The sequence below is a fragment of the Chinchilla lanigera genome, unplaced genomic scaffold, assembly GCF_000276665.1.
Source record: "Chinchilla lanigera isolate Chin_1 unplaced genomic scaffold, ChiLan1.0 scaffold00015, whole genome shotgun sequence".
NCBI lineage: Eukaryota > Metazoa > Chordata > Mammalia > Rodentia > Chinchillidae > Chinchilla > Chinchilla lanigera.
In genome coordinates this window covers 9,659,776-9,684,714 of record NW_004955416.1, presented here as the reverse complement: position 1 = coordinate 9,684,714, position 24,939 = coordinate 9,659,776, and the positions used below count along the sequence as shown (strand labels likewise).

General features: G+C 37.6%; 1 protein-coding gene across 4 annotated transcripts in view; it reads left to right on the top strand.

The window, feature by feature from the left end:
- The window catches only part of Ubr1 (ubiquitin protein ligase E3 component n-recognin 1), a 159,924-nt gene that overhangs the window by 46,837 nt on the left and 88,148 nt on the right, over positions 1-24,939 (top strand). For all 4 annotated transcript variants that reach the window (XM_013512443.1, XM_005381366.2, XM_013512444.1 and 1 more), the window contains exons 7-12: positions 6,640-6,702; positions 6,987-7,110; positions 8,047-8,154; positions 9,525-9,613; positions 11,304-11,402; positions 12,392-12,549. In XM_013512443.1, the coding sequence (XP_013367897.1) occupies positions 6,640-6,702; positions 6,987-7,110; positions 8,047-8,154; positions 9,525-9,613; positions 11,304-11,402; positions 12,392-12,549 (641 nt within the window). The remainder of the gene's footprint in view (positions 1-6,639; positions 6,703-6,986; positions 7,111-8,046; positions 8,155-9,524; positions 9,614-11,303; positions 11,403-12,391; positions 12,550-24,939) is intronic.

Sequence of the window (24,939 nt, the reverse complement as noted above, 5' to 3'; positions counted from 1 at the left end):
TAGAATCACAGGATGTGCCGCCACAGTAGCTCAGACTAATTTCTTTTAGAACAATCCAATAAAGAATTTTTGTTTTCAGGTGAGATCAGGTGTGTTCAGGGTGGTATGGCCATAGACAAGAATTTTTGTTTTCAGATGGCAATCTTTAAAATAGTTTAAAAAACTCTGTAATTTATTTGTTTTTTGTTTTTTATTTTTGTTTTGTTGCTATCAGGAATCGAACTCAGGAGCTTGTGTTTGCCAGGCAGGTGTTGTGCTGCTGAGCTTTATCCCTGGCCCTGTAATTTATTTCTTATGTCTGCTTTCTTCCATTTTCTTCACCTGTTTGTTTTATGATAATAAACTCATACTCTCCGTGCGTTTTCTTCTCCCTACCCTCTCCCCTTTGATAAATACCAGTTGGTGATGACCTCAGTCAGTTCACTAAACATTTCTGTAGGCCCTGAGAGGAAATGTGAAGATTAGTCAGATTATTCTCTATCTTCAAAGGATTATTTTAATGAAAGAAACAGGCACTCAAGGTCATTTTAAAGATGTATGATGTATGAGTATAGAGGGTTCCCTTTTCCAATCAGTCTAAATGATTAGTACATAATAGAATTACTTTAGTGACTATTGACTTTTTAAAAATATATATTAATTCAGCCAGGCATGGTGGCCCATGCCTGTAATTCCAGCATTCTTAGAGGCAATGGCAAAAATTGCTCTTTCTCAGTCAACATTTTGCCACTTTGTATATACAGTTAAGGTTGCAGATTCTAGGAAACAACCTTAGTAAACCTGAAGATACAATATCCCTAAACTGTTACTGTTGAGCCACCATGATCCCAGGACTCTGAGAAAACACATACAGGTATGCTAAGTCAATTTCTCAAGAGAAGAGTTAGCTTGGGAAAGTGTGGGTGTGTGTTTTATTGACTTCAAACGGAATGTAAGGATCTAGGTCTCCCAGTATAATGTCTCTGTCCCATTTGGTCCTTTTCCCTACCACCCTCTCTTCCTTTATTAGAAACATGTTTCTTTAAAAAAAAACAAAACAAAACAAAACAAAAAAACATGTTTCTTTCAACTTGAACTTCAAGGGGCTGGGGATTTAGCTCAGCGGCACAGCACCTGCCTGGCAAGTGTGAGGTCGTGAGTTCGGTTCCTGGTACCAGAAACAAAACAAAACAAAACAAAAATTGAACTTCAAGTGATTTATTTTTGTTTGTTTGTTTTGTGGTAATAAGGATCAAACCCAGGGGCTGGGGATTTAGCTCAGCGGCAAAAGCGCCTGCTTGGCAAGTGGAAGGTCGTGAGTTCGGTTCCCGGTACCGGAGAAAAACCAAAAAAAGAAAAAAAAAAAAAAAAAAAAAAAAAAAAAAAAAAAAGGATCAAACCCAGGACCTGAGCACTGAGCTACATTCCCAGCCCTTTTCTTATTTCTTATTTTGAGACAGGGTCTCACTAACTCACTAAATTGCCCAGGCTGGGCTAAACTTGGGATCCTCCTGCCTTGGCTGCCCGCAGTGCTGGGATTACAGGCATTTACCACTGCACCTGGCAAGTAATTTAAATTTTGTTAGCTCTTACTTGGCAAGATGGTCACTGTCGAGGTTGTAACTTTTTTGCACCTTTGAAGTTAGGCTTTGTCCTTGTGGCTGGGTGTAGATGGCAGAGCATTCTGCATCACACGAATTCTAACTTTAAGGAGAGGAATTTTAATACATCCTTATGACAGAATGTGGTAAGATTATCTTTCTTGTCTGTTGGATTACTGTAGATTCCTTTATGCTACAACAACCCACAAATGAGCTAGAGGAGAGTTCTGGAAAAGATTTCATCACATTCCTGTAACCACTGCTATTCCCTTCTTCAGCTCACTTCCTTGTAATACTCACTCATGCATAAGTACTTTTCCAAAAATTATTCATTATTCTATTCTTCTACTACTTAGAGAATAACCAGATTAATGCTGTTGTGTTAGTAATTTTTATTTTAGGCACTTGGATTTAGAAGGAATTTTGGAGTTCTTATCTTTTTTAATTGGTAGAATTTTTTTTTGGTTTTGGTTTTTTTCCAGTACCAGGAATCGAACTCACGACCTTGTGCTTGCCGGGCAGGTGCTGTGCTGCTGAGCTAAATCCTAACCCCCAACTGGTAGAATTTTTTTAAAGTTATTGGGTAAAGTTTTGTTTCTTTTATCTTTTTGGGCTTTTAGATTTTTTTTTTTTTTTTTTTTTTGCAGTAGTAGATAGTGAACCAAGAGCCTTCACACTGAAATACATCCCCAATTCCAGTCCGTTTATTTTTGTGAGAGGGTCTCACCAAAATGTTAAGCTGCCGAGGTTAATCTCAATTTGCAATTTTTTTTTTTTGCTATTGCCTCTAAGAATGCTGGGATTACAGGAATGGTCCACCATGCCTGGCTGAATTTATTTATTTAGATAGATAGATAGATAGATAGATAGATAGAGATAGAGATATATAGATATATAGATATAATTTTTTTTTTTTTTTTTTTTTTTTTGGTCTTTTTGAGACAGGGTCTTGCTATGCAGTTCAGGCTGGCCTTGAGCTCACTTTGTAGCCCAGGCTGGTCTTGAACTCACAACGATCCTCCTTCCTCAGCCTCCTGAGTGCTGGGATTACAGGCATGGCCACCACACCTGGCATTATATATTTTTTAAAAGTCAGTAGTCACCAAAGTAATTCTATTATGTATTAATCATTTAGACAGATTGGAAAAGGGAACCTTCTGTACTCAAAAATGTTGAGAGTTTTTAACCCATGATTTTAAAAGAGGTTGTATTTAAAGATAAAAATAATAATAACTGATGGAAATAGTAGTTAAGAGATTTACTCAGAACCTTTGTGGGATTTTATTACCAGTGATAATAAAACAATAATGGCCCTTTACATAGAGTTCCTTCAGTGCTAGGCACATGAAAAACCCTCGCAAACACTCCATGAGTCACACTGTAGCATTCTTTCTGTGTCCCTTAAGGCAAAGGACATGGTAGTTACCTACATTCTTTACTACTCTCCTCTCTAGTCAAAATAGAAAAGGCTAAGGCTACAGCTACCTATATGCTGATTGGCTTGATTTGTTTGGGGTTCCTAGGACCCCTTAGGTGATGGTCATTACAACAAACTTTTTAATAAATGGTCACAGGCTCATTCAAAAGAGATGATAGGATGTGAGGTACATCAAAGTAAGGTAAAAATGTACTTTGTGGCTAGATGAGATTGTGTGGTAATTAGTCTGTTTTATAAACCCAGAAAGTAGGTATTTGTGTACATGGACAGAATACCTACTAGAATCAGCTGGGGAGAATTTTTTTCAAAAAATTGTCAGCCCAAGCCAAATAAATTAGAATTCGGAATATGGGAAAAGGGTATTTCTCCTCCTCTAGTTCATCTATTACCTAGTGGTCATAATACCCCCATTTTTTGTCATTTAAAAAATTAACGGTGAGCCTGGGAGATAGCTCAGTGGCACAGCACCTGGCTGGTAAGCATAAGGTCTCGATTCCTGGTACCAAAAATATATGTATATTAAACACTTATGGTGATAAAATCCACACAACATAAAATTTGCTATGTTAGCCTTTTTATGAGTACTAAGCAGTGGTGTCAACTGTGTGCAGCAGATCTCTAGAATATTTTGTTTCATTAAGCTGAAACTCTGAGTCCACTGAACAACTGTTCTTTTCAACTTTTCCCCAGTCCCGCTCTTCTCAGAGTTTAATTGTTTTAGTCACCTTATGCAAGTTGAATCCTGAATTACTTTGCCTTTTGCAGCTGGTTTATATCACTTAGTATACTGACCTCAAAAAATATCTATGTTGTGACAGGATTTCCTTCTCTTTTAAGGCTGATTGTTATTTCATGTTTGTATCTCATTTTGTTCATCCATTCATCCTTTGTTGGACATAAGTTGCTTCCACCTTTTGACTGTTTTGTAATAATGCTGTTGTACATGACTGTACAAATACCTGTTGGAGCCCTTGTTTTCAGTTGTTTTGTGTAAATATGTAGAAAGGTAATTGCTGGATTATGTGGGACTTTTATGTTCCATTATTTGAAGGACTGCCATACTGTTTTCCGTAGCAGCTGTACCACTGTGTGTTTTCTCTGGCAGTCCTCAAGTGTTCAGTCTGTCCACGTCCTTGCTAGTACTTACTATTTTCTGGTTTTGATAACAGCCATCCTACTGCATGTAAAGTGTGTCCCCTTGCTCTCATTTTTATTGAGACACTGCTTTAGGTTGATTGCAGTATTTATGCATATAAGCTTATTAAGTCTTGAGTATATGTATATGTATATGTATATATATGTGTGTGTGTGTGTATACAGTTTTTGGCTTTTTTTTTTTTTATTAGGGATTGAATATATTGTCTGTTCTTTTCTTTTAGTTTTTACAAGTTTGTCATTTAATAAGTCTGAATTCATTTTCACCACATGGTATTGTACAAGGTCATCTGTTGAAACAGATTTTTTTTTAACAGCTATTAGTTTAAAAAAGTCATAGATAATGTGAGTTCTGTATAAACTGGTGGACAACAAGTTAAATTCCTTTGTTTTGACTTTATAAGCCTCAGCTTCACTGCAGAATAACGAATGTAGGCCAAAGAAAGTATAATCGGTCACTCATATAGAACAGTATTGTTTCTATAATTTGAAGCTTTCTGAATGGACGGGTTCAAGCCTGGTCCAACTGTAAAAAGATTACTTAATGAATAGATTATATGGAAATTGTACAATATGTTACTAACTTTACTTATAATAGCTTAAATAGCACTATATTACTAATTGCTATTCAAAATCAAAAACATGTTTTTAAATCCCCAAGGAGGTGGCATGTGTAGGCAGCCACGCCACCCTGCCCTTAAGGGGGTGTCAGTACATATTCCAACAGGAACTTTGGCTTCAGGAAAAGAGTCACATTTAAAAGAATGGCTTTAATCATCATTTTAAGTATACCATAGGGAGGAGACAGTGTGCTTTAATTAAATATGTATCATATCAGTGATCCTGGCAAGGTTGAAGATTACATCTATTGTTGATAGCTATAAAAACTAGTTTGTACATGACAAAGACAATGAGAAGAAAAAGCAATCCTTTTGAAACAAAATTTTAAAATAACAAAATGTTCACAGTGGTTTGTATCAATAGTATGCATACTACAACAATAGCATGTACAGATTCAGAGCACCCTAGGGCTCTCCTTACAGTCTAAAGAAAACGAGCGTTTACATTATTCGTGGGTTGTACTGAATTAAAAGATCACTTACTTATACACTTACCTCCCCCTCCCCCTAAACAGGATAAACTGTCCTTGGATATAGTTTTAACACCATCATTAAAGTGGGCCGCAAAAGGAACAGGGAATTAAAAACAGAACACTTTTCCTGGAAGTGGATTGTCTTTCATTTGCTATTACAACCAGCAAATGCCATTCATTAAAACAAAAACAAAAGGAAGGACCCCCACAAACACTCTGAGCAAGCTGACCAGTACACATTACAGTTTTAAAAATGAAGGTTATATACTCTATGTTACAAGTTCCAACTAGGCAAAGAAATAGATGTCATTTTGACACTGCCTGGTTGTCTGTTCTTTTAAAAATCTCTTGTGGCTTGGCTTTTTGTGTGTTATTTTTCCTGTGTATGCAAGGCAAGAGCTGTACCACTGAGCATATTTTTTCATGTAATAGTAACCCTGCTGGTGTAATTAACAGTTCAGATATATTTGTGTGGTTCTTGTACATACATGAGAGCCAAAAGTGTAGCTTTAATTTTTCCATTTCTTCGGTACCAGGAATTGAACTTAGGACTTTGAGCTTGCCAGGCAGGCACTTGTGCCAGCTATATCCCCAGCCCAGTATAGCATTAGGTACAAACTCTAGAAATGGACTGCCTATCATGGGTCACCACTTTCTGAATTGAAGGCAAATCATCTAAAATCTCTGTATCTTGGTTTTCTTTTCTGTGAAATAGGGATAACTTCCTCGTAGAGTTATTACAAAGGTTAAATGAAGAAGATAATGCTTCAAGTATGTTATAGAACGCATATTGTAGAGTTCTGCATTCATTCATGAAAATATTTAAAATTCATAGCAAAAGTTTGATAAATCTAAGTTGTTACCAGATAAAAGTACAAAGTATACTGTATTAAGTAAAGAACAGACATTTTTGCCCAGCAGGAAAGCTAGCATCCTAAATTGTATAAATTCTCTCCTAGAGATAGAGAAAGTTTACATGCTTCATAAAGTGCTAACTGTGGCTGCGCATGATGGCACATGCTTGTAATCCCAGTACTTGAAGGCTGAGGCAAAAGTTCAAGACCAGCCTTGACTACATAGTGAGTTCAAGGCCAGCCTGAACTACATAGTGATACCCGTCTAACATAGTGATACCCATATAATAATTATAATAATTATAATAATAATAATAAAGCCCTTAATATTGATGTCTATTTTCCGGGTACTATAATAATCTTAAAACTTAGTCACTAGGTGATTTTTCTTTTCAATATGTAATTAATATTTGACAGTTCATTAGGTCTGTGTGGTATAACTGTGGTATAACTGTGTATATAACTTACTGATTGTGGTTATCATTCCATTACTTAATTTTCATTTTTGTCTACAACTAGGGTCGTCGAGCTGTCCGAGCAGGTACTTATGCTGCTTGCCAGGAAGCGAAGGAAGATATAAAGGTGACTTTCTGAATTAGGAGCTAAGAGAATTGTACATTACTGGAACCAAGTAGAACAAGTAGAGGGGTCATATTGTTGAAGTGATTTGACATCCTAAGTAGAATTAGTATGGGGGCATTTAGACTCGGAGATTTAGAACTGGCTGTGTTATATGATTTCTTCGTTCTCTCTTTCTGTCTTTCTTTCCTTCTTTCTAAAGAATAGATGACTTAACTGAAAGCAGAGTTTATTATACTGGCTTTCTGGTGTTTTAAAATATTTTTTATTGTTATTTTCATTTGTAGAGTCATTCAGAAAATGTCTCTCAACATCCACTTCATGTAGAAGTGTTACACTCTGAAGTTATGGCTCATCAGAAATTTGCTTTGCGTCTTGGTTCCTGGATGAACAAAATTATGAGCTATTCAAGTAAGTATACATCCTGTTGGCTGTGTTTCTTTCTTTCTTTTTTTTTTTTGGAGACAGAGTCTTGTTATGCAGTTCAGGCTGGCCTTGAACTCACTTTGTAGCCCAGACTGGTCTTAAACTCACAACATTCCTCTTGCTGCAGCCTCCCGAATGCTGGGATTACAGGCGTGTGCCATCATGCCTGGCTCTTCTTTTTTTTTTTGGTGCTGGGAATTGAACTCATGACATTGCCCTTGCCAGGCAGGCGCTGTGCTCCTGACCTATATCCCTAGCCCTTGGCCTTGTTTCTGATAAACTATTTTGTTCTTTATTGTCACAAATTAAATATCACTGAATGTAAAATAAAACTTACTTGTTTTCCTTTCTGATCAAGTATCCATTTTGATCAGTTTTCAGTATTTTATTTCAAATGCATAGTATCAGATATTCTATAGAATGCATAATATCTGATAATATCCTTTATTGGCTCTTGATTCTTTGATGTTGACAGAATTATTCTTTTTTTTGATACCAGGAATCAAACTCAGGACCTTGCGCTTGCCACACAGGTGCTTGTGCCCCTGAGCTGTATCCCAGCACAGACAGAATTATTCCTGACAGCAAGCATAGTAGGATTATTTTTTTTTCACATGTTTAAGAACTGTACTTTTAGGAGAAATTTCATAAGAATAAAAATTAGGGCCACCCATTTGGGACTCCTCCTGTCTCTCAGAAGCTATTTCTTTTTTTTGTTTGTTTGGTTTTTTTTTTTTTTTTTTTTTTAGTTTTTTTTTCCCCAGTACCAGGAATCGAACTCATGATCTTGCGCTTGCCAGGCAGGCGCTGTGCCGCTGAGCTAAATCCCTAGCCCCTCTCAGAAGCTATTTCTATTCTCCAAAAAATTTTCCTACTGTTATACAAAATAAAAAATAAAAATTACCTGATTTTTATTTATAGGTGATTTTAGGCAGATATTTTGCCAAGCATGTCTTGAAGAAGAACCTGGTTCTGAAAATCCCTGTCTCATAAGCAGGTTAATGCTTTGGGATGCAAAGCTTTATAAAGGTAAGTAGACCTTTACCTATGCTACTTCCAGGAATTAAATAAAAAAGGATATAACTTTAAAGCCTAATTGTGAAGATATGACATGTGAAGTTAAGGTTAACCAATTTGTATTTTTCTGTATTAAAAGCCAGGCGTGGTGGCACACACCTCTAATCCCAATCCCGGCACTTGGATCATCATGAGTTCCAGGCCAGCCTGGACTACATAGCAAGACCCGTGTCAAAAAAAAAAAAGAAAACCAGGCCTTTTAATTATAGTGTCTTTTCATTTAGTCAGGACCAGTTAAAAAGAATGTCTATATGTATTCATTTAGTAATGCATTTTAAAGTTATGTCTTCATTTTAAAAATCTATATGAATGTCAGGTGTGGTAGTGCATGCCTATAATTCTAGAACTGTACTTCAGGGATTGAAACAGGAGGATCACTGCAAGTTTCAGGCCAGCCTAGACAACATAGTGAATTGAAGGTCAGCCTGAACTACATAGTAAGACCCTGTTTCAAAAAGAAAGGAAGAAAGAAAAAAAATAGATAGATAGATTAAATAAAAGCCAAGCATAGTGGTGCATGCCTGTAAGCCCAGCTCCACAGAAGGCTGAGGCAGTAGGATTGTGAGTTCAAAGGCCAGCCTGGAGAAATGAGTGAAAAAGTAAAAAAGGGATCAGGCACTTTGACGCATGCCTATAATCCCAGTATCCTCAGAGGATCACAAGTTTGAGTGTGTTGTAGGCAATTTAGTGACATAGTAAGAGAGAACCTGCCTAAAAAAATTTTGTTTGTTTGTTTCTTGAGACAGGATCGTGCTTTATACTTCGGGCTGGCCTTGAACTCAACTCACTGTGTAGTCTAGGTTGGCCTCAGATTCATGGCAGTCCTGCCTTAGCCTGCCAAGTACTAGAATTATAGGTGTGTGCCACCACGCTCGGCGCTAATTTTTTTTTAAAGGGCTGAGGCTGTGGCTCAGATCAACCCCAACCTCCTCCAAAACAAAGTGCAGAAAAAGAAAGGCAATATATATATTTCTTGTACATACATATATATATATATTTTTAAAATTACATATATTTCTTTTTTGTATATATGTATGTATATGTGTATATTTATATTTTCAATTTAACTATTAATTTTTTTTTTGGTACTGGGAATCGAACTCAGAACCTTGCACTTGCCAGGCAAGCACTTGTGCTGCTGAGCTATATCCCTGGCCCTAATTTAACTATTAAATATTACTGTAACAAATACTATTCATAATTGTCCTTCAGGTCTGTTAGTATATGAAATACTTTTATAATATTTTACTATTTCTAATGACTAGAATAATGTTTTTGCCTTGGCAATATCTTCTTACTCCCCAATCCTAAATGATATATAGGTGCCCGTAAGATCCTTCATGAATTGATCTTCAGCAGTTTTTTTATGGAGATGGAGTACAAAAAACTCTTTGCTATGGAATTTGTGAAGGTAATTGCTGTTTATAAATATCAATAGAAGAAGGCAATTTTTATAAATGAGCTAACAGAAACAAAGATAATTATGTATTGAAACAATTGAATTTTATATTTTCTTTGTCAAAAGTTCATTATTTTGTGTTATGTTAACATAGTCACAAATGGCTTTTGGTAGTGTGGAAAGTCTTGGAGGTAGATGGAAAATGACTTATTTTCTTAGACTGAATGAACAGTATCACATTCACACATGATTTTTTTGATCATCATTTATTTCTGTTAGTAAAATTATAATACGAGAAGTGAGTAAGAGAACAGCCAGAATAGGAACAGATATGTATGTTAAAGGGAAGCAGGAATTAGGTGCCTAGGAGTTATACCTAAGTGAAACTAAAACACAAGGGTAAAATTACACCTTTTTAAGTGTTGTTTTATTGGTGTGTTGCATATCCCTTACAGTATTATGCTTTTTTTTTGGTCTATCTCCCAAGACAGATTGCAATATTACATAGAACAGGAACTTTTGTGAATTTTATACTGTGCCTTTTACAAAGATACACAACAAATACTTGTTGATTTCTTCTGATTTTGAGTTACAGATAATTCTGTAAGACTTAGAACAGAGCAATATAGGACCAAGGATGGAATTAGAAGGAGAGAGAGAAATAATAATTGCTACAGGCAATGATTCTGGTGTGGTAGGATAGAATATCTGCATTACTTGGGCACTGTGATGCATACCTATAATCCTGGCACCCTAAGAGGCTGAAACAGGAGGATTGCAAATTGGATCCCAGTATGGGCGACTTAGTGATTTATTGAGACCCTGTTTCAAAGTAAAAAAATAAATAAATAAAGGGCTGGAGATGTAGATCCATGTGAAAGTCCTGGGTATTCTTCTAAAACTCATTAGAGATAGAGTGTTGGGCTATGTGTATGCTCTGAAATACAATTTTATTTTCTTACACTGAAACTAACCTCTCTACTTAGATGATAATTTTTTATATGGCATAGTTGAACTGTAGAAATTCAGGAGGGTAAATTAGATATGTACATCAAGTATCCAACTCTGTGCTTACACATAATAGATGATTGATACATGACTGAGTGTATTATTAATGTTTGACATTTTCAGCTGGTATGTACCAGTATGGATAAAAAAATATTTGCAGCCAGCATCTATTCCATTTCAGGGTAGATTGAATCTGATTGGCTGGTTTTCTGGGTCATATTAGTTGTTAAATACTTTAAATATATCCCCTGTCCTATACCATTGGAGTAGAAACTGCTAGAAATTGCTCCAGATTGTTTGCAAAAAGGACAAACTGTGTCACTGTACTCATCCATGATTTTCACTTGTGATTTTTGTTTTACCAGTTCTTCCAATTCTGCTGGGTTGGGTAGATGAATTCTTTTTTTGTCTTCTTGAGACAGGGTTTCACTATGCATTTCAGGCTGGCCTTGAACTCAGCAGTCCTCTTGCCTCAGCCTCCTGAGTGCTGGGATTATAGGCATGTGCCACTATGCCTGGCCTGTTCTTTTTTATTGTTGTTTTCTTACTAGGGTATTTTTATTGACCATATCATGTCTTGATAAATAAGAACTGGATTATGATGAAAAGCTTGCAGAAGTTAGTAAAATAAAGATTTTAAAACAGTAGTGATTTAATAGTAAATTCTAATTGATGCTCCACTTGTATCTTTCAGTACTATAAACAACTGCAGAAAGAATATATCAGTGATGATCATGACAGGAGCATCTCCATTACTGCACTCTCTGTTCAGATGTTCACTGTGCCTACTCTGGTATGTGTCAGTTATTTCTTTGCAGTCTAAGTCAAAGTGAGTTTGCCTTTCACTAATTTCTCTTAATGTTAATTAAGTTAAAATAATGTCAGAATCTCTAAATGGGACTAATTCCATTTAGAAAACTGAAAATACTTCAGTAGTATTTGCATGAAAATAATATTTTAGTGGTGTGCAAGACTGAGTAATTGGCCACTGCCCTTGTCCAAGTGTCCTGATCTCTGTGGTTGCCATCCAAAGCTGAGTTCTCACTTTCTAGAGTAACTTAGATGCACCACTTTTTTTTTTTGTTTGTTTTTTGTTTTTCTCCAGTACCAGGAACCAAACTCACGACCTTGCGCTTGCCAGGCAGGCGCTTTTGCCGCTGAGCTAAATCCCCAGCCCCTAGATGCACCACTTTTTCTATACCAAAACTTTTCAAAAATTTTACTCTTTGTAGTTTTTGTTTGGGTTAGATCAATAGAGTAAGATAAGACTAAGGAAAGAGAGAACATACCTGTCAAGATGTGTGGAGATGTGTAAAATGGTACAGCGTAGGCCTGGGAGGAAAATGGAGGATTCTGCCTCTTTTTTGTACTATTTTCCTAATTCTCCGGGACAACTTGACTAACCATTCTTTCTTTTCCTTTTTAAAAGACCAGAGAAAAGGATGAGGAAGAAAAATTGGGTGGAGACATGCCAGAATAGATACTAATGTGATTGAAGTGAAAGATATCTTTGTGTGATTACTGGTGATAAGTGTTTATGTAGATAACCTGTATAGCAAGCTTGGAGTATCCAGACAAGTGTTTTCTAGTTACTGACCAGTAGAGAGTTTTTATTAATACAAACTAACTGCTCTATAAGTTGCTGTTCTCTGAAACGGAGGACTGTGTTTACTGTTCAATAAACATTTACTGAAAATTACTTACTGACCAACCAAATGAATGAATAAAGTCCCTACTACGATAGATTAATGCTAAAGACAATATTCTTGAAATATTCTGCAGGCTCGACATCTTATTGAAGAGAGGAATGTTATCTCTGTCATTACTGAAACTCTGCTAGAAGTTTTACCTGAGTACTTGGATAGGAACAATAAATTCAACTTCCAAGGTTATAGCCAGGACAAATTGGGAAGAGTATATGCAGTAATATGTGACCTAAAGTAAGTGACTGGAGTCAAAATGTAAGGGTAAAACACAATGTACATGTTTGCTCTGTTTTGTAAGTAAACTTCTGACTGGCCTTTTTGGTTATCTGGGATTCTCATTATAATGATGGTGAGTACAAAGAACTATTACTACTTCACATTAGTACAGTTGGCTCTCTACATTCAAGGGTTTCACATCTGGAGAGTCAACAAACTACATAATGAAAATATTAAACAAATTCATTGAATCTGTACTGAACATGAACAAACCTTTTTTCCTGTTTTCTCGAAATAGTATAGGAAAAGTATTTACATAATATTTGCCTTGTATTAGGTATTAAATCTAAAGATGATTTAAAGTATTCTGGAGGATGTACATAGACTAGATGCAAACAAGCCTTTTATACATCCTAAAAGAATGGGTGCTGGAACCAATTCCCCACCAATACAGTAGGAGTCTGTAAAAGTCTTCATTGAAGGTATCTTCCTGAGTTTAAAACCAAGTTAATAAAGTAAATACTGAGGAGAGAGCTGATACAGGCATTTGGGATTATCATTGTAATAACCACACACCTTTCACTCACTTCCACTCACATACTTTGTGGTTCTTTTATAGTCTCTTAGTATAATATCATATTGTCAGATGACCTGTTGATTTAAATTTTTTTGTTTGTTTTTGTTTTTTGAGACAGCCTTGATATGTAGTTCAAGCTGTCCTTAAACTCACTCTGTAGCCTAGCCTGGCCTCAAACTCATGGCAATATTCCTGCCTGTTGATTAAAATTTTACTTCTGTTTTTATTTTTATACTGAGTCATCACTGTTTATGACAGGCTTCTTTTTTTTTTTTTTTTTTTTTTTTTTTTTTTTTTTTTTTTTTGGTTTTTCTCCGGTACCGGGAACCAAACTCACGACCTTGCGCTTGCCAGGCAGGCGCTTTTGCCGCTGAGCTAAATCCCCAGCCCCTATGACGGGCTTCTTAATTGAGGTTTTTTTTTTTTTCCCCTGAAGAGGATTGGGAAATCACATGAGAGATCACATTTAGGATCATTGTACCTAAAAGGGAATAAATCTATAATAGATGGTGAATATTATAAGTTAAGATAGATAACTATTTGATAAATCACAGACTTCAAAGATTATTTTAGAAATATAACAGTATATTTCATTTAGTTGCTATGTTTTAAAAATTCAAAGGCATATATGATTATTTCTAATGCGGGGGGGGGGAGTTCCCATTTTATCCATATCTGGTGACTGTAGGTTATAGATGTGGAAGCAAGTAGACCTTCAATCCAATTTAGAAATAATTTAATCTTAAAAATAGAGTTGGGGTGTAGCTTAGTTGTAGATTGCTTGCTAGCATGTGCAGAGCCCGGGGTTCAATCCCAGCACTGCAAAAAATAAACAAAAAAACATTTGCTAGATTTCTGGACTATGCAGTAGATTGTAGATATTACTGAGCTTAATTCTTTAAGACCTTTCAAATTCCTTAATATCTCATACAAATGTGGTGTATAAGTCTTTTGTTTAAAGGCAATTTGTTAATGTTATCACATCTACAGTACAAGTAGAGATGGTAGATGAATTCAGTAGTGAATTGGCATGTGACTGTTATGACTACTATGACTCAGATTTGTTCCTTAGTGTTATGGTTTGTTTCTGGATGTTTCCCCAAAGCCTCATGCAGTCATGAGGTGGGCTTCTAGAGTTTATGATTGATTTATGGTCCAATGTTGGAGTATGAGTGCTACACCTGCCCTGGTGCGGATAGTTTGCATACGTTGTAAGGGAGGGAAAGAGCTTTGTCCTTGCCATTCCTCCATGTTGCTCTTGCTGCTTTTGCTGTTTTCTGCCACCATGAACTGTTGCCCTTTGCTATGTGCCACTCTGCCTTGGAGCTAGCCAAGTATGGACTGAAATCTGCAGAAACTGTGAGCTAAATAAACCTTTCCTTCCTTAATTTTGGGTGTCAGGTATTTTGTCTCAGCAACATGACAAAAATAACAAAGACAGAATTTGGTACCAGGAGTGGGGTCATTGCTGTGACTATACTGACCATGTGGTTCAAGAGCCTTTGGAAATGGCTTATGGGAAGTGTTTGGAAAGGTTGAGATGTCACCTGAAAGGCAAGCACCAGAATGCCTTTGGCTGTTCTGTATGGGAGATTCTGGTCAAAACTCAGAAAACTAGAAGGCTGATAGAAATCCTGCCAATAAAGATCAGATTTGGGAGATTTCTGCTGGGAACAAGGACTGCATTGGTTGTTGGACTCTAGATGATGTATCTTATGGCTTGGTGGAAAGTTTGTCTGCATTTTGCTCATGTCCAGAGACTTTGTCTGATACTGAGATTAAGGATGGCTGACTGATTAATCTGGCAAAAGAAATTTTAAGGCAGTTGAATGTTGGGGCAGTGCATGGCTATTGTTGGGGGATTTTAGCCAGATTTATGTTGAGAATCTAGAGCAAAGAGCCCAACAGGATGATTTAAAATGTTGTGAATTTGGCCAGAAAGGAAGCTTCAGTAAAGCTGTGGACTGCAAAGATAGAGCTGAGGAGATCTCCACTGCTGAGAAGGAAAAGGATACTAGAAAAGATGGCCTGAGGGCATCATAAGAAGCAGCAAGTCTCCACCCTTTGCAGCCTCAAACCTGCAAAGATGAAAGACTTTGCTTTGAAGAGAAGGCCACAGAGCACTGTGTTTTAGAATGGTGGTGGCATAGAGAATTTGTTCCACAAAATTGGATTCAGAGTGCCCAGAGACTCAGGCACTCGACCCCTATGGCCAAGAGAGAGGAAAGCTTGGCTATTACTCCAGGTGGCAACAGACCTTGATGTCATCCACATGGCACTGGTTTTAGGCCCATACAGAATGCAAGAATTCTGAGGTTAAGAAGGCTTCCACCTAGATTTCAGAAGGCCTGGGAGGCCAGGCAGTGTGCCCCTGAGAGGGCAGTATGTGAAGCTGTGAGTGTGAAGCTAGAGGTGCAGTGTAGACCTCAGAAGTTTCGAAAAGCCAGGAACGTGGATTGTCTGAGGAAAGCAGCAAGGAGGGAGCAAAACGGGCCCAAGAGAGAATCTGTGGGAGCTGTAACGCCTGGAAGTGCCATAGGGGTGGAGTCATGCAAGCCCTTTGGAGCTCACAGTGTGCCGCAGAATGCTTCAGATGCTGGACCTGGAACTACAGGGCTTATTGTTTGCCCTGCTGGATGATGGACTTGCCTTGGTCCCAATGCTTTGTATCCTTCTTTTTGTACCTTTTGGAATGGTAATGTTTATTTTGTGCCATTAAATGTTGGAAGTGTTTAACTTTTCATTTGTACGGGGGCTTGCAACTAAGAGTTTGCCTTACATCTTGGAGGAGACTTCAGACTTGGACTCTTCAGCAATGCTGAAACTATTAGAACATTGGCAACTCTTAGGGGTGGACTAAAATGTCTTTTACATAAAGAGATGTGTATGAGTCTTTGGGGGGTTAGGGGCAGAATGTTATGGTTTGGTTAGTCATGAGACAGGCTTCTAGAGTTTATGATTGATTCATGGTTGTTATGGTTTGGGGCTTATTTTGCAAAGGGAACAATATAATACAGGACACATATTTTATAAGATTATTTATAATAGTCACCCAAAGAATGATATACAAGAGAGTGCAGGGAATCTGTCCACATGCTAAGACCAAGGAATCCAGCTGAGGGCCTGGATCCAATGGAAATGTCCTGCATGAGTCCAGCTGAAGACCTAGAGCTCATAACAATGCCTCCCACGAGTCCACCTGGAGGCCTAGAGCCCATAATAATATTTCGCGCGGGCCTGATTCACGGATCTGTGCTGGGAAGGCCCAAAGGTCAGTGGTAGAATCTAGAAAGTCTGTGCCAGTAGGATGAAAGATCTGTGCTAGCAGGCTGGGGGATCTGCAATGGAGCGAGGAAGTGATGCTCAGAAGAACCAGAGCTTCCCCAAAAGGTACCGCAGCCATCCTCAGCAACAGTGAGGTCCTGAGCTCCTCCAATGATCAAGATGGCCAAGTTCCCATCAGGGAAGCCAATGTAGTGATCTTCTCCAGGAGACTGGCAGTGCACCATCTTCCCCTCCCAAGCCAGGAAGTGAGCATCAAAGTGAGGACTAGAGCTCCTCCAAAGTGAACCAAAGCCATTCTGAGTGCCAACAAGGTCCCAAGCTCCTCGGAGGATGAAAACAGCTGAGTTCATCAGGAAAGCCAGCATAACGAGCTCCTCCAAGAGAACCAGCAGCTCCTTACAGCTTCTACCAGCTCCCAAAATCCTTTTTCAGTTCCCAACAGCCTCATTTCTTCTTCTCCAGTTCTGCCTCTTCTGCTGCTGGCAACAATCCTCAGGTGGGCCTCCCACACCCAGCACCACACTTAATTCAGCTGGGGGTTATAAGTTGACCACCAGTTGTCAATCCACTACAGTAGTCCAGTGTTGGAATTATGGATGTGAGTGCAATACCTGCCCTGGGGCAGATAGTTTGCATACAGTGTAAGGAAGGGAAAGAGCCTTGCCCTCCCTGCTCCTCCATTTTTCTCTTGTTGCTTTTGCTGTTTTCTGCTGTCATGAACTGTTACCCTCTGCCATGTGCCAGCCAAGAATGGACTGAAACTTGCACAAACTGTGAGCTAAATAAACTTTTCCTTCCTTAATTTTGGGTGTCAGGTATTTTGTCTCACCAACAAGAGAAAAGTAACCAAGACACTCAGTCAAATTATGCATAAATTATATTATGCAAAGCAAGACAAATACAAACTCGTAATGGCTGTACTTAAAGTTATCATTGTTAAAAGTCAGTGAATATCCTTGATCTGCTCTGGAGGCTGGGGGATCTTTCTACTCTATCAGTACTGTTTAACATTCAGAGCTGTTTTGCACACATGTTCAGTAATACTGTATAATTTGCTTTCACAAGGATTATGTGAAATTTAGTAGTAATTCTGTGTTAAGATTTGCTAATTTTACCTCATTTTAATCTTGAAACTTTTTATAAGGTAAGTGATACAGTCTTAATTTGTAGATTATAATCATTTGCCTACAGCCACAAAGGTAATAAGTGGAAGAACTGGAATTTGAGCCTAACTACTACTTAAGCGTTTCTTTCACTATATGTTGCAGCCTCACCTGGTCTGAAAACACCAATAAAAAATTCTTAGGAAAAGGAATTGAGCTCTGCAATCAAAGACAGGTTTTATTAGAGTCAAAACCTGAAAGGGGCACTGTGGAGGCTGTGGCAGGAGGGTTGCTGTGAGTTCAAGGCCAACCTGGATACCTAGGGAGTTCAAGGCCAGCCTAAACTATATAGTGAAACCCCATCTTAAAACAAAACAAAATCCTGAGAGGAACTATTGGTAAACAAACAGGAGAACAGCCAATCTCTTACAGGCTAGGGGACTTTACAGGGCTGTAGAAGGAGGTTGTGTCTGCTTTGGAGTCTGTGAATACTAAACCATTGTAGTTGTGGCTGGTCTGTTTTGGAAACTGGTTGTGAGGCTGTGATTTATTAAACCATCATTGTTGCAGTGGTCTTTTTTGAAGCGGTGCTTTTTGGGGCTAGGATGGCAGTGGTCTTAATTCCTTTAGAAATACTCTTTGTGTAGCAAATAAGTGAGCCTCATTCTTCTGCCTTGTGGGATGTACATTCCGTTTCTGTCCAGGGTGACAGGTCCTGAGAACGAGGTACCCTCAGATGGAAAAGAAGAGCAAGAGAAGAAAGAAAAGAGAGGCATAATTCTGGGATCAGGGGGCTTGCAGCCTCTCAGACTGCCACTTCTATTATCAATCTCAGTCACCTTTTATTGAGCGAGAACCAAGGGCGTAGCTAGTACAAATGGGCAGATACCAAACATTTTTTTTGTTTCTTTGATTTTTTTTTTTTTTTTAGCAAGGGTAATACAGCTCAATTATCATAAGTATGAGATTTGACTTAGTAAGCCATCATGTTATCATTCCTTCGGGCATGTCTCAGTAAAGCATTTTGTGTTGACCTCACAGCTTTCCACAAGGACACAGGTTTTGAGATCTTATCCTTTCCACCAATGCTTTTGCTAGACTCCCTCCAGAACTAAACAATCACATGGATTGATCAGGCCTGAGGCAATACATTGAAATAGTAATTAAAGGATTATCCTTCTCCACATGTAATCTAACATACACTTGTAATCACAGCATTTGGGAGGCTGAGGCAGGAGAATCATAAACTCAAGGCCAGTATAATGAAGCCTTATCTTAAGAAACCCTAACAAACAGTAAACAAATCATTGAGTGTCCTCAGTACTTTCTCTAACTAAAGAGTGTCCTTCTCCACACTGCCTCTTGGAAAAAGTCTATAGTCCAAAATTTTATTTACTACTTCTTCCTGAAACTTGCTTTTAGTCTACAGCCGTACCACCATGAACGCACTCATTCTCGTCTGAAACTTGCTTTTAAATCCATTAGTAATAATCACAGATACTTAATATATTTTCACTGTTTCCAGAATAAAGTATAAATTCTGGAATTTGTAGTTCTACATAGTCTAGGCATATATTTTACTTATCTGACTTTACCTCAGCATGAAATAAATTTTTGGTACTAATAGAAACTCTGTTCAAGCCCCCTCAGGAAATTTTCATTCTGACAAAACAGTGCATTTTAACTCTTGGACATCCCCATCCAGCTGTTACTTTCTTATTGTAAATGAAATTCTGTCTTCTTGTATCTTTCATTGTCTAGCTTTCCCTTTGTCTGCTTAGAGCAAATTCAGTTCTCATTTAACTTAAATAAATATTTACAGACAGCAGTCATATGTTGCAAGCAATAATTTTTTTAACTAGTACTAGAGATTGACCCAAGGGCTTTGCACATGCTAGGCAAATACTCTACCACTGAACTGCATCCACAGCCCATTTTATTGCATGTAGTATGTAATTTTAAGACAGGGTCTAACTAAATGTGATCCTCCTACCTCAGCCTCCCAAATAGCTGGGATTACAGATATTCAACAACCACACCTGGCAAACACTTCTTTAACTGTTTCATATTGTTTTAAAATTTCTTCTAAATCTTTGTCCTCTTTTGAACCTGTTCCAGTTAAGTGTGCCATTTATATCCCAGGAAAGGAGGACAGTTCTCTAGCTGTCTGCCTAGTAAAGCACAGAAAGGAGGGATTACTGATTCTCTCATTCTATTTAATAATATGCCCCTGTTAATTTAGCTTTTTGTTTTGTTGTTTTTGTTTTTGTCTTTTTGAGACAGGGTCTCACTATGCAGTTCAGGCTGGCCTTGAGCTCACTTTGTATCTTTGGCTGATCTCAAACTCACAAGGATCCTCCTGCCTCAGCCTCTTGAATGCTGGGATTGCAGGCATGGGCCACCACGCCCAGCTAGTTTAGTTTTTTTCCTCACTTTATGGAAGATATGTGAGATGTTTGGTTTCGCAGTTGTTAATTCACTGTGGAAATGAAACCTTATTTCATTAAGGTTATACTAACCTGTAACATGTTCCCATGTTCCATATGTGAAAAGTGTTAGCAGAGGAGACTCTCAGACCAGATCACCTCTTCCACTCTCTTCCTGTCTCTCTTTTCTCCCATTTGCCTTTATCACCTACTTTTATCTAGACTTCCCTTTGCATCTTTACCTTTCCTTTCTTCCTTTACCTATGTGGACAACTACACAGGTCACTTACGAACTGTGTGGGGAAACTAGAAATATGAATTCTCTTTTGCTGTGCATCAGTACTTCCCAAATTTTGATATGAGTGTAGATTACCTGAGGCACTTTTTTTTTAAATTGTAAAGAGGAAAAAAAATAACAAATAACAACACAGACCAAAAAAAAAAAAAAAACCAAAAGAGCAAAAAAAACCCAACACAATGATCATAAAAATGATACAGAATTTCAAAACAGGATGACAGGAAATTAACAATGGTTTTTATATTGCACATTGTTATCTTCAACAAAGTTGCTCAGATTACCAATGTTAGAATGCAGAATTGATCAAACCGTTAAAGAGAATAAAAACTAATTTAAAAAAACATTAGAAATAATACAGAGCTTCACTAAACAAGATGGTAGGAATTCACCAATGGTTGTTATATTGCATATTGTTGTCTTCAAATTAGTTGAGATTACCAGATATAAGCATGTAAAATTGGTCAAAAAAATTTAAGTATTAACTGTTCCTTTCAATAAACCATTAGATATCAGCAGTACAACTATCCCAGCTATCCTTGTTTATACATATTTTTTTCCCTTCCTGCTTTCTTTCTTTTCTCTTCTCCCTTATCCCAGTTGTTCCTTCCCTTTGAGCAATTTCTTTCCCTTTCACAATGTCTCTTCTTGAGTTTTATTTACTCTTTCAGGTTCTTACACTAGGGAGACAATACGATGTTTACACATACAGGTCTGATTTATTTCACTTATGAGTGTGGTCTCTAATTGCATCCATTTACCTATAAAAGCCTCAAGTTTATAATTTTTTGTAGCTGAGTGATACTCCATTGTATAAAAATACCACATCTTTTTTATCCATTTCTCATCTGATGGGCATTTGGGTTGTTTCCAAGATTTATCTATGACATATTATGATGCTGTAAACATGGGTGCACATATATTGCTGTGGTATGATGTTTTCAGTTTTTCTGAAGAAATACCCAGAAGGGGAACAGCTGGGTTAAGTGGGACCTCTAATCCTAGTTTTATGAGGAATCTCCACACTGATTTCCACAGTGGTTTCACTCGTCTACACTACCACCAACAGTGGAGTAGGGTTCCTTTTTCCCCAGCCCTTCCACCATTTGTTAATGGTTGATTGCTTGATGATAGCCATTCTTTCTGGGTTGAGATGGAATCCCAGTGTTGTTTTAATTTGCATTTCTCAAATTGACCAATGATGTTGAATTTTTTTTCATGTATTTATTTGCCATTTGTATTTCTTCATCTGAGAAGTTTCATCTCAGATGCCCATTTTTGGATTGGGTCTCTGAATTTTGAGGGCCTGACTTTTTAAAATTTTTATATGTTCTAGGTAGAAATCCTTTTTTACTCTGTTGCTGATTTCTTTTGATGTGCGAGAACTTTTCAGTAAGAGCAGATCCCAGTTGTTGATTCTTTGAAGTATTTCCTGTGCAGTTTTGGTTTTTGTTCATGGGCTCTCTGCCTACCCCTATATTGTTCAGGATTTCTTCCTACTTTCTCTTCTGCCTACCCCTATATTGTTCAAGGTAGGGTCTCTGCCTACCCCTACGTCTTCAAGATTTCTTCCTACTTTCTCTTCCAGTAGATTTAGTGTTTGTGTTTTAATTTTTTTTTTTTTTTTTTTTTTTTTTTTTTTTGTTTTTCTCCGGTACCAGGAACTGAACTCACAACCTTCCGCTTGCCAGGCAGGCGCTTTGCCGCTGAGCTAAATCCCCAGCCCCGTGTTTTAATATTTAGATCTTTGATTCATTTTGACTTTGGGTTAGTGCATGGCGATAGACATGGGTCTAGCTTTAGTCTTTGGCATGTGGAAAGCCAGTTCTTCCAGCACCATTTATTAAAGAGGCTGTCTTTCTTCCAGTGATCATGTTTTGTCCCCTTTGTCAAAGATAAGGTGGCTGAGTGTGTTTGTAGTTGTGTCCACATCTTTTTATCTGTTCCATTGGTCCTCAGGTCTGTTTTTTTGCCAGTACCATGTGATTTTATCACAGTAGCTTTTTTTATATGCTATTGTGAAAGGTATAGTTTTCCTAATGTCTCTCTCAGTGTATTTGTTGAACGCATACAGGAATGATATTGATTGCTGAGTGTTAACTTTGTATCCAGCTTGCTCCTAAATTTGGTTATTAAATCTGTAAGCCTTTTGGTGGAGCTTTTGGGGTCTTCTATGTAGAGTATCATGTCATATGCAAATAATGATAATTTCACTTCTTCCTTGGAAAGGTTTATTTAGGTCACAGTTTGTGGGGGTTTCAGTCCATAATCAGCTGGCTCCAAGGCAGGGTGGCTTGGTGATGAAAAGCAGCAAAAGGGGGGCTGGGGATTTAGCTCAGTGGCACAGCGCCTGCCCAGCAAGTGCAAGGTCATGAGTTCGATCCCTGGTACCAGAAAAAAAAAAAAAAAAATCAAAAAAAAAAAGAAAAGAAAAACAGCAAAAGCAAGAAGAGTGAAAAAGGGAGGAGCAGGAGAGCAAGCCCCTTTTCCTCTCTTATGTTGTATGCAGGGTGTAGCACCCACACCATCTCCATGCCATCCTCTTGCACAGGCTCAGGATGTTTATAAAGTGAGGACCTTGGCCTCCTGCTAAGTCGCTTAATTAAGCTTCTAAATGTCTCAGGTTGACACAGTGAATCAACCATTACCCAGCCTTAGCTTTATTTCTTTTCTTCCCATCAGATTTTATTAGTACATTTAGTTATACATAGTGATCCCATTTTATCAACAAAACCCTGATCACACAAGAATTATCACAAAGAATCAACTGGGATCTCACTAAAAAAAAGTTTTTGCACAGCAAGTGAAACCATCAGTAGAGTGAAGAGATAACCCAAAGTGTGGGGAAAAAAATTTGCCAGCTGTTCCTCAGACTACAGGTTACTATCTAGAATAAATAAAGAACTAAAAAAAAAAATCTGCACATGATATAACTTGTTTTATTTTCCCATTCCCCTACCTTCCCTTCAACCCCTCTTCCCCTCCTCACTTAGAAAAGCTTTGTTTCCATTCTTTTCCTTCTTTTCTCAGTTTTTTTTTACTTTTCTTTGGTTTCTCCTCCTCCCTTCCTTTGTTCCCCTCTCATTTGAACATTTTTTTCCTATTTCACAATACCTATTATACAGTTTTGTTCTTATTTACAGTCAGTTTTTCACACCAGAGAAACAATGCAGTGTTTCACATATGTGTCTGATTTATTTCACTTAGTATGGTCTCAAGGTGCCTCCATTTAACTAGAAATGTCTTGAGCTTATCCTTTATGGCAGAGTAGTATTCCATTGTATTAAAAAACCTGTATGTTCCTTATCCATTCACCAGTTGATGGGCATTTGCGCCATTTCCAAGATTTGGCTATTACAAACTCTGCTGCTGTAAACATGGATGTGCATATATTCTGTAGTATGATGCTTTTAATTCTTTCAGGAAGATACCCAAAAGGGGAATAGCTGGGTGAAATGGAACTTCTAATCCTAGTTTTTTGAGTAATTTCCACACTGATTTCCACAGTGGTTATACCAGTCTATACTCCCACCAACAGTGGAGAAAGGTTCCTTTTTCTCATAGCTCCACCAGCATTTGTGACTGCTGATTTCTTTTCTTTTCTATTCTTTTTTTTTTTTTTTTCATCTTTAAAAATTTTATTGTGGTGGGCACCATACCAGAGGATGCAAATTGCAGGTTATAAAAATAAAGCACAATTTTCCATAGCCCGAAATGGTTTGATACATGAGTAAGTCTCCCTGTCTAGCCTCTAAGATGAAAGGCCAGAGAAGTCCTTCACCTTTTTTAAAAAATTTTTTTATTTTCATTTTTTATTTTAAAAATAAAAGGAGGAAAATATTAACAGACAGACAACCTTTTACAAAATAGCAAAAGAACAGTACAAACAATACAGAGTTACAAACAAAGTGGTAGGAAATTAACTATGTTAGCTATCCTGTATATACATACATATAAAATTTCTCCTTTCCTTTCTCTTTTCCCACATCCCAGTTGCCCTTTACCCTTGAGTGTTTTCCTATCATTTCACGTCTATCATACCTCCTACTTTAAATTAACTCTTTCAGGTTTTATACTAGTGAAACAATGCGGTGCTTGCACATGCAGGTCTGATTTATTTCACTTATGAGTATGGTCTCTAGTTGTAACCATTTATCTATAAAGGCCTTGAGTTTGTCTTTCTTTATAGCTGTGTAATATTCCATTATATAAAAGTACCACAATTTTCTTATCCAATCCTCAGTGGATGGACATTTGGGTTGCTTCCACAATTTAGCAATTACACGTAGGTGCAACATATATTGCTGTGATATGATGTTTTTAGATCTTCTGGGAAAATACCCAGAAGGGAAATAGCTGGGTTGAATGGAACCTCTAGACCTAGTTTTCTGAGCAATCTCCAAACTGATTTCCACAGTGATTTCACCAGTCTGCATTCTCACCAGCAGTGGAGAAGAATTCCTATTTCTCCACAGCCTCGCCAGCATTTGTTATTGGTTGATTTCTTAATGCTAGCCATTGTTATTGGGGTAAGGTGGAATCTCAGTGTTGTTTTTATTTGCCATTTGTATTTCCTTATGTGAGAAGTGTGTAATTCATCTCAGCTGCCCATTTTTGGATTGGGTCTTTGAATTTGGGGGGGCTGATACTTTTTAATTCTTTATATGTTCTAGATAGAAGCCCTTTGTCTGAGGGACAATCAGCTAAAATTTTTTCCAAGTT